General features: G+C 33.3%; 1 protein-coding gene across 1 annotated transcript; it reads left to right on the plus strand.

Annotated features, from left to right (window-relative positions):
• Nucleotides 1-967: 967 nt before the first annotated feature.
• Nucleotides 968-8,878, plus strand: LOC114714452 (uncharacterized). The gene is made up of 12 exons (XM_028899197.1): nucleotides 968-1,532; nucleotides 1,618-1,760; nucleotides 4,779-4,878; nucleotides 5,497-5,574; nucleotides 5,774-5,922; nucleotides 6,199-6,300; nucleotides 6,844-6,942; nucleotides 7,241-7,352; nucleotides 7,418-7,504; nucleotides 7,592-7,699; nucleotides 7,847-8,089; nucleotides 8,172-8,878. The coding sequence occupies exons 1-12, from the start codon at nucleotides 968-970 to the stop codon at nucleotides 8,876-8,878; spliced, it is 2,493 nt and encodes an 830-aa protein (XP_028755030.1).
• The last annotated feature ends 1,767 nt before the right edge of the window (nucleotides 8,879-10,645 follow it).

The raw sequence follows: 10,645 nt of genomic DNA on the forward strand, positions 1-10,645 counted from the left end.
CAGATGCTGGAACTCATATGAACTATAATTTCATCTTTCCAAAGTTGAAACGGTTACGACTTTATGACTGCACTGCATTGGAATATTTATTCCCCGCATATGCTTTCAAATGCCATGCATATCTGGAGTCTTTGGATATCATAGGGGCTCCTTTGTTGAGGGTATCAAAATCCACATGGACTGTTTATTATATATATTAACAGTCCATGTATTTGGAAGAAGCCAACATGAACACAATATAACTCATCAGAATGAGGGTATCAAAATCCACATGGACTTCCCTACTTTGAAAGATCTTTCAATTAATGGTGTGCCACGACTTGTTAGCATTTACCCCGAAAACTACTATTTGAGAGGGTTATCTCCAAGGTTGTCCATTCTTTGGGAGGATTTTTAGAATTTACAAGACCTTTCAAAGATTTTTTATTTTGTTGGCATACAAAACAACAGGAAAAAAAGGTATGACTCTGTTCTACTTCTCGTGCTAGTGTTAATATATTCCCCCATTTGATAAGTTATATTATAATAATATTTCTCCCTACTTCATTCATATGATCTCGTAAAGAAGCAGAAAATAATAATATTACCTCACTAATTCTCTATTTTTGTAAACTATAAGGGCTTTTTCGTTGTTGTTTTCAGACATACATGTGTGAAAAAATAACATTTATATTTAACATTCAAATATATTTGTTTCTTATGAATTTTTATTTAGTAGTTTCAGTCACTGTAAACTCTACCATGATTTTGTTGAAACTGGACTGCCCATTTTAAAGTTCTTTTTGTTAGAAAAATAAATTTGGAATTGATTTATCTTTTATGGATTTTGTAGGCAGTGGAGATGTGCGGCCAAACTTCAAAAACTCTAATAGTTTGTGACTCCAAAATAAAAGAAATTGTTGATTTGATACATTTGAACACAGAACAAAATGGGGAGGGACCTGAACCATTGACATCAAGTTTACAAATGTTGAACTTGCAGAATCTAAGCGAGTTGGTGAATATATGTGTGGGGCCTAAACATATCATATACCTCCATAGTCTTCAGGAGCTATACATTAGTGGATGCAAAAAGCTCAAAGTTATCTTCTCCACTTCTACAGTGCAAAGCCTCCCAATGTTGACGGAACTAAGAATATCAAAATGTGAGGAATTAGTTAACATTGTTGAAAAAGATTATGAAACAAATGATGATGATCATCATTTGTGCCATGAACCATGCTTTCCCAACTTAGAACAAGTCTCTGTCAATGATTGTGACAAATTGAGGTACTTGTTCTCTATCACTGTTTCTAGTATCCTTCCAAAACTAAGATCTTTGGAGATAAGTAGAGCCAATGAACTTGAGCATGTATTGGTAAGACAAGGAGAGATGAAAGAGATGGTCATGAAGGATGTGCTTCAACAATTACATCAATTGGAGCTCATATATCTTCCCAACCTTGTTAGTCTCTGCCATGGGATTGATTTTCAAACTTTGAAAGGAGACTATAACACGAAAGTGGATGATTGTCCCAAGTTTTCTTTTTATGGTATGCATTCATAGAAGTATTTATTCTCTACAAAATTGGACATTACTGTATGTGTTTTATTGTAACATTAAGATCTTACTTTCAGAAATTTCAACTACCCAACTTCAAGTAGGCCCTGAAACAACATATTCTCAAGTTGAAGAAAAAGCAAAGGAGAAGCTTTCTTCTCATCTCAGTACCGAACAATTTTTAAATATAGGAGAAACAACACAACAATCCCTCACGGAGGTATGATTTTGTTGCTAATGGCATCATTTTACCGCTTCTTCAATGGTCCCCATCATGATTATATGCATGCTTGATTATTTTAATTTTGTCACAACGGTAAAAAATTTATCCTTGTTATAAGAAAAACAGAGTTTGAAGATCATATTTAAAATGCTGAAAACACACCCACACGCATGTACACACAAGTGTGTGTATTCCAACTGCTTAATGAATTTGACATCAACTGGGCGAAAAAACTTATAGTTTTGGACAGGGTATTCAAGAAACAATATATAATTCCATTTTGATAAGCATGCTATTTTGAAAATACCAAAAAGACATCATCATCATTTGATTGATTTTTTTTTTTTTACATAATTTGATTCTAATTTTATAAGGTGGCAAACCTTTCGGAGTTTATTTTAATTTTATTAAGGAGTGGGTTGAAAATCTGAAATAAAAAAATTAGTAAATAATAATATTTCTTTTAACAAAGGAAGGAAATAAAGTTACCATCAAACCTTATTTAGGTTCACTAATTAAAGATGTTTAGCCATTTAATAACTACTTATGACCCCTTAGAATCCCCGAAAGTCAAACAATTAAAACTTTTTTCCCAAAACACTATAGGTTCTATCGCTAATGCCTTCCAATTGTTGGGATGAGATTTTCTAAAATACTTTAAAAATTCATAATTAATACAATATAGCTCCAAAAATAGTGGTTCAAAACTCTGAATTTAGCTCTTGAAAAAGCTTTATGCTCTAACTAATTCTTAACTCCCCCCCCCCAAATACTACTGTACTACATCTGAAACCATCGGATAAATTAATCAATGTTCACCTTTATCTCTCTCAGGCATGCAGGCCGAACAAGGCGGCCTTACAACTTTAATTTTTTGTTTAATAGACCCAAACTTATGCTAGAGACTTGCTACTACACCAAGGTCCCTATTAAGCTCATTATCATATTGAAATTTAACCAAAACTTGACTTCCTCTTACTAAAACTATGCTATCAAAAAACAGGGCTTAATAGTAGACTTATAAAATTTAATCGTCTTCTTGCCAAACACTCTAAAAGAGCCACCAAACACAAGCTAGGGGCCTTTAACTACGCCTTAGGTGCTGGACGGGAATTTAGAACAATTGTTCCATGTTATAACATATCAAAACAGTAACATTTAAACCTCTCTGAGTGACAAAATTTTTAATTCAATAAACATCTAAAGGGTGCTGTCCAAGCAGGGGATAAGAATTAAAGTTCACAAAATGATTTGATGATGTTCCAGTTGCCCATAATCACTATACAAGAGCCACTAGACCCTTTACATGTGTAGTTCATCCACTTCTAAAGTTTTGGGTAGCCTTCCCTTCACATTTTAAAATGTTCCAGTTACTTTGACCGAACAAGGGAAGAGAATAAAACTCGGTTTAGCCACTTCACTTCATCCATATTTCACTTTGAGGGCTTTAGGTGTTTACTATTATTTAGTTCCCACTTAATTATAAACTTAGTACGTAATTAAACATTATAACAGTGGGAAAAAATCAGCTTCTGAATTCCAGATTTCAGCTCCCGTAAGAGAAGTTAAATAAATACTCCCCTGGAACAGAAACTCCAGCTTCAAAAATCCACTTCTTCTCACACATATCAACATGCATGGAATAAAATCAACCCCCATCCATCATCTAAATATGATTTTTATAGCTTAATGCATGCGTCCCTCCCTTTCTCTCTTTGAAAACCATATTTAAACCTCTCTTCTATTTGCGCAACACACAGCCACTGGAAAAATATTGATGGAATAATAAGGTTTAAGGTTCAGTTGCATGTGAGGGGAGAACTTTCCTTCTTCTTCGATTACTTCTTCACCTTTCCTCAGCTCTAGCTCTCTCTCTCTCTCTCTGCGCGCTGTTGCAAGGGCCAAAATGAACTTTAAATATAGTGGTTTAGATAGAGGCGAGCTTACTACATAAGCATCTTATGTTGGCATTTCATGAATCCCAACCCAACAAATCTGATGCTCTTTACAATACTTTTTAAATTGGACTACCCATTGGCTCATTTTTCTTTTCAGGCTTGAGAAAGTGAAATTGCCATTGTACCCATCACTAATCAGTACAAAACTTTCCCAGTAAATTCCGAAATTTAGTCTGGGACACTTTGTATGAAGATTTTTTTTATTAGCTTCTCCAGCTCCTAAAATAATTTTTCTAAAATTTTAAGGCTGAATATTAGCCTCTAACTATTTTAGGATTAAAGAATCAAAAATATATTTTTTTTAACTAAGGGATCAAATTGAAATCTTTTATACAATTCAAGAACCAAACGCGTAATTTAGTCTTTAAATAATGTCCCTAAACCTCAAATATGCTTTGAAAATCTTTTCTCTACTTTTCTCTAATTTTTGGGCCTTTTTTTAATTATTGTAACTTTGCTCTATAATTTTCTGTCATTTAAACTTTTGCTCATAAATTCACTATATTTTTCAACTTTTGGGTCTTATTTAATCAGTATTCAAAATTCAAATGCTATAATTACTACTAAATATTAGCTAAAAAATTAATTCTTTTTCATGCAGAATAATTAGAACTGATTTAAGAGAAGTACCACCAAAACTGAGACTAATTGTCTTTTATTTATAGATTTTTATTCTCTATTTGTGTCTCTATTACACAATAGTTTTCTTTCCGTGCTTTAAAGTTGTGATATGAACCCAATTATGTTTTTTTTCTAAAAAATTTAGTTGGTAGAAGAAAAACATATAATTTGAATGGGATATTTTAAATGCCAACAATAAACTCTAACGCAGATAAATAGAGTGTGTGTGTGTGTGTGTGTTCCAAATTTTTAAAGAATTTGACATGAACTAAGTAAAGCTTCTTTTCATCATTGGATTCAAAATTCTTTTAAGACTTATTTGTTAGCCGATCTCCATAAAGCTTCTTTTTATATATTGGGGTGTTGGATAGAGTACAAAGAAAACAACTACACTAACTTATCATCATTGTTTTATATGGCCACTGGTTTCTAATAGAAGGCGCCAATTCATAGAAGTTCCAACTTCACTGTTCTTCCTACAAGAGACAAGACTCATGCAAGTGCCAAGATTTTTGAAGAGGAAGAGGAAGAGGAAGGTAAAATATTGATGTGTTAGTTTTGTAGGAAATACTGGTTATTTATTTTGGGTTTTACAGAGAGCTTGATAACAACTGGACGTCCTCAAATAAGTGGCATGAGGTGTAGCAGTTCTTTACCAGAGGAGTCCAAAACCTCTATGGATGGTACTTGTTTCTTTCTTTCAATGAGGTATTTCATCATTTGTTTTGATATAATAATCATTTTTTCATAGATGACCCAACTGTGCCACCTTTAACAATTATTTCGAGCAAGCAAACTTTTGAGGCAATCTTGCCATTGAGTCCTATGTCAACAAAAGCTTCAACAAGCCTCAATCAAAGTCTTTCAACCGTTCTCCCCAAGCCTTCCAATGGTGATTTTCTTTGTTGTCATCTTATAGTGACATTTCATTCAAGTTTTATTCATACACCGCAGAAGCTAATCTTGCTATGAGGAGTGTCACTAACCTTGCACAAGACTCTAGTCTATGCCTTGTAAGTGATTCTACCTATTATAAATCTTTATTTGCTTTTACAATTATATTTTGGATGGTTTTCATTTTAACATTATGTTTCTTCATTAATATAGGAAGAAATATTTAAAAACCACTAACCAACAAACTTCTAATGTTGTAGATGATGTTCAAGCTTCTAACAAATCTCTTGGCCATGCCATCGTCCCAAGTGGAAATGGTAATATAAGAGTTGATACAGGTAACCTAACGCACAAAAGGAATAGGAATATTATTCAAATGCATTCATGCAAACATATGAAAAGCTCATTATTCAGGTTTTAATATAAGAAATTGGAAAAATCTTCCATAGTACATGATTGTTCCAAATTTTCTTTTTATGGTATGCATTCAAAGAAGTCCGTCATTAATTCTAATTAAAAATTATTATGTACTTGCAGAAACTACAACCACTCAATTTTCTGATGACTGTAAAAATCAAGATTCTAAAATTTGGGGAGAGCCAGAGCAGAATCTTTTTTTCCATACAAATGGAAGACAAGCCTTAGAACCCCAACAAACCACAACTAGTTCCTCAAATTTCACAAGAGTATGTCTCATTTCATTGCTATACACATATTATTTTTGTTAATGGCATTTTCTTACTTTCTCTTGTCACCAGCATGATTATGTCTACAAGCTTTAATCATATGCCGCCATTCACTAGTGCACTATATTCATTTTCTTTCTCTTTCTCTGTTTCAAAATTATCTTGAAGCAAACCATGCTTTTGCACTCTAAATGTTGGCATAAAAATTTGAATTTGATGTCATATTTGAACATTTTCATTCATAACTAAACCTTTTTATCATTTGGTGTTGGTTAGGGTAATAAGGAAGATGCAAAGGAGATCGTCGAAGAGGGTATTACTTTTGAGAAGCTGAAGAAGACAAATTTATCATCTGACTCAATTGTAATAGGACAATCAGTATGTTTTGCCTTATCTCTTTATCTATCTATCTATTTGCTTTATTTTCACTAAGGTGTTGATCAAGAAAATTACCGCAAAGTTAAACTTATTCTCTATTTTTTTTAATAAAACCTTAAACAAACAGATAAAGGAGACATATTTCTTTTTAGTCATGAAGGATTACACGTAAATACCACCGGCGCTATGTGAATAGGATCTATTAGTAAATAAGTTGCTTAATGGGATTTCTCTATGACTTTCCCTTGATTATATATAATAGAGGCATCGGTCAAAATACAAAATAAAAAAACTAGTATATAATAAAATTTCTTTCTAGCAATGAAAGTAAAGAAAGATCCTACTGCATAAGTAATTCTATTTTTCTTTCTGGAAGAATGATTACGAGGGGAATATCCAAGTATTATAAACAAAACCGGTCCATAAAATGCATCTTGAAAAGTGATATCATCATCATCATCATCCTTTGCCTGTAGATTATTATTCTTTATTCATGCTAGCTTGTTCGAACTTTTGCCTTTTATATATTTATCTTTCACATAGGATGAGTTGATGGGCAAAGTGGCGAGAAATGAAAGAACCATGATTGATCCAGAACAATCTACATTGGACTCACAGAATTTTGCAAAGGCACATTGGATGGTATGTCAAATGCAGCCTAAAAAATAAGTACTAACCATTTTGTTTGATGCAGGTCAATTTAAAAAAAAAAAAAAAAGTGGTATTCAAGTGCACCTTAGAGCCAAAATTCAAAAGAAAACTGAAACATCATCCAACTGATTTAATTACAACTAATAAAAGTAATATGAACTACAAACATAGCATTTAGTTCATTATAGAATTAATGCTCAAATGTGACTTATTGTTATTTCTAATATCAATACATATATTTATGCTAGATATTTGAACTTATGTCCCTTTCATATTTATCTTTACATAGGATGAGTCAGTCAACAAAGAACTGAAAATGGAATCAATCATGATGGAGCCACAGTCAAAAGAAGAAATGACAAGACATGGTACACAATCTCAGGAGGAAGAGGAAAGAGAAGGTAACATATATTTTAGTGTCTTGTCTTATAAGTAATATATTGGTTACTTACTTTGGGCTTCGCAGGTGGCTTGATAACTACTCGATATCGTCAAAGTGACACAAAAGCAAAGAACTCTTTCCTAAAAGAAAAGCCCAAGACTTCCATTCTTGGTACGATACTCAATTGGTTTCTATAAATGAAATCTTTTATCCTTAGAGCATTTGATAACTATATTATCCGCACACATGATTTCATAGGAGACCCGCTTGTGCCATGTACGGCAACTGTTTCAAGTGAGCAAACTTCTAAGGCAATCTCGCCACGAAGTGCTAAATCTTCAAAAGCTTCACTCTGCAAGCCTACTGGTAGTGAGTTTCCTTGAACTCTTCTTTGGATGTCGTCTTTGTCGATTAATTCTTAGATAGTTTTCATTCTATCATTACTTCACTAGTTTAAGAAGAAATAGACAAAAGGTTTTGAAACCACTAACCAGCGAACTCATGGTGTTGCAGATGATATTAAAGTTTCTGATGAGCCTCCTGCCAATGTCATTGGTAATGGTGTACCCATTCCACGGTCAACGACTCGACACAAGGGTGTTAATAATGACAAGGACATCAATGAGACAAATGTAACTCAAGATGAATCCAAGACAAAAATGGCGTCCCGTGGTGGCCAACCAAATTCAAGTGAGCATGTGACTGATGACCCAAGCAATCTTTGGCAGATGGAACAAGAGCTGTCATGTTCTAGAGGTTATCTATCTATTCCCTTTAATGTTGATCATGTTGCTTTGGGCCACTTAAATATTCTACTAATAATGTGATGGTTTATTAGGCCAAATTAAGCATCCTGATGTGACAAAGTCATCAAATATTAATACTGAGCATGCACAATCTTCGTTGCTTCCATTTTCTACTCCTTCAGATTCGGCACCTTCTGTTCTTGAGACTGACCAAGCTTTGAATGTTAGTGGAGTGCAAGAGATAGTTGAGATGATGAAATTAGAGGGTTCTGAGACTTCTTTATTGGAAGAGTCACTCAAGACTCACCCACAACTGCGTCTGTCTACAAATGATCGAAGCACCCAAATGCTGTGCGTATCCTATAGGGTATTGATTGATATACTCCACATTCTAACCACCAGAACACCCTTCACAATCACTGAGGCAGACAAGAGGTTGTTGGAAGAGAAATTAAAGGATGCTCGTTTTGTTGGTTTTGATAAGGACTGGCTTGAATCTATTAAGACTAAGGTTTTTAATAGTGATGTATCTGATTTTGATGGCATCCAAGAAATTATAACGGGTTTGGACAGTGATCTCAAGACCAATGAGGCAATGCTTGCAGCTACTCGAAATCAAGAGGTTAAGGCAGCTCAAGTGGCCGAAATGGCTCAAAAGCACCTGGAAGCTGCGTTACAAGAGCATGCAAATGTGATGGCAAATCATACTCAGCTTTTGAAGGCCCGACAAGAGATTCTAGCAAGGCAAAACCAATACAGGGAAATGATTGCTGCTAAAAATAAACATTTTGGATTCTAGCTTGGATTTCTTTTCCTTGCTTCATGTTTTTTTTTTGGGTTATTAAAAGATGTGCACTTCATCTATTGATATCAAACTCTGCAATGTTGAGGGTGTTTAGAGATGCTTTTGAATTTCACTAAAATTACAGGTGTGACCAGAAACTTGTACTTTTATTTTCATGCTTCGTGTTTGTTGTTTTTGAGTGATTAAAAGATGTTCACTTCATGTATATGTTATCACGAGACTGCTCTCCATGTGGAAAAATGTTTGCAAAACATATTGACATTTTTATATTTGAGTGGATGGAACTGAATGCAGTTGATAATATTCTTCTTTACTAATTTCTTTTTGCACAAAGACAGTCAATGTTAAATATATATTAATTTATTTAATTTTGAATATTAAGTTATTGAATAATAATAATAATTCAAACACAAAACAAAGATCTGTTGTACCTGCTTTAAAACAGAGCATGGTAAGATCAATGTGCGGTATCCTCTGTTTGACATTTTATGATAAAGCAAATTACAAGTCTTTATCAACTTACCTCTCTTTAATTCTGAATTAATGAATTCATCCGTTCTAATGTTTTATGCTATCTGAGTCTTTCCCCTGTTCTTGTTGGATATTGAAAACGGCATCGTACATGTAAGTGACGCAAATTCCCTTCCCTATGCGATCGAGGCCTTAACGTCAAGCGAGAATTTTGCTTTTTCTTTTTGGAATTTTAATTCGTCGCATAAACCAGAACAACTACGTGCACACAAACGGGGAGCAAAAGAAATTTAGGCCACCTTTTGAAACGAGTTCTTAAGTATCTTTTCCAAAATCTCTATTGGTGACAAAAAAATTTATAACATTTACAATATGGATTCTACACAATAATGCAGACTCTAAGATCATCTATATCAACTTGCCTTGCTTTCTCTGGAAGACAATATCTCACTTTCACACTAATTTCAGATTTTAGAATTTGCAAACGGGGGAACTTTTTATCATCAAATACTTTAGAATTTCTCTCTTTCCATGCATATATAATGAGCCTCTGTTATGTTTATAATTAAGAATGTAATAAAACATGGCATTTGAGATGCTAATATCAAATATACTTTACTTACAGATTGATTCTTTTCAAAGCAGGCATTTTCACTTCAAGGGCTGCCAATGGTCCCTCACTTTCTTAATTTCTCTTTATCACCAAAGGCTTATGTATTTTCAAGGTGATATTTCCAAAACGGTATGGCGAAAATGAATTGCCCAAAACTGCACAAATATCACTTTCGCTACTCTTCTGATTATATCTATAAGTAACTTCTAACATGTTTCATACAAACCAATGAAAATCTTAAACTTCATTAACTCTCATTTAAAATTTAATAACTTTTTAACTTTAACCCTATTTAATATACATTATATCCCCTGAAAACAAAGTCAATATAATAATAAAGAAAGGGTAAAGGTGTACATTTATATGAAAAATCTATCTCTCTACTCTATAAATAGAACCAAAAAACTTATTTTCTCTTAGCCCTATAAATAGGATTAAAGGAGTATTAAAACTCTAACAAACCACATTATTGGGAAGCATTATGAAAAACACGATTCATATTTGAGATTTTGTGCGAGATATCCATGTCCCTAACATGCCAAAGACTTTCTCTAACAGTCACTTTGTTAGAAACAGGGCAGCATAATTAAGGGTATTTATGTCATTTGGAAAGTTCATGAGGAGATTGATTTTTTTTTTTTAAAAAAAAAGAATTATCAAAACAGGGACTATAAAGT

This window comes from Neltuma alba, unplaced genomic scaffold (genome assembly GCF_004799145.2).
Source record: "Neltuma alba isolate B1F8T4 unplaced genomic scaffold, ASM479914v2 tig00011504_pilon, whole genome shotgun sequence".
Lineage (NCBI taxonomy): Eukaryota > Viridiplantae > Streptophyta > Magnoliopsida > Fabales > Fabaceae > Neltuma > Neltuma alba.

What these genes read in the sequence shown, in the direction of transcription:
- LOC114714452 (XM_028899197.1), top strand. Translation starts at nt 968, where the DNA reads ATGTTGAACTTGCAGAATCTAAGCGAGTTGGTGAATATATGTGTGGGG. An exon ending in TTGCAAAGGCACATTGGATG is followed by an intron (nt 6,943 to 7,240) that starts GTATGTCAAATG and finishes ATCTTTACATAG; the next exon opens with GATGAGTCAGTCAACAAAGA. An exon ending in GGAGGAAGAGGAAAGAGAAG is followed by an intron (nt 7,353 to 7,417) that starts GTAACATATATT and finishes TGGGCTTCGCAG; the next exon opens with GTGGCTTGATAACTACTCGA.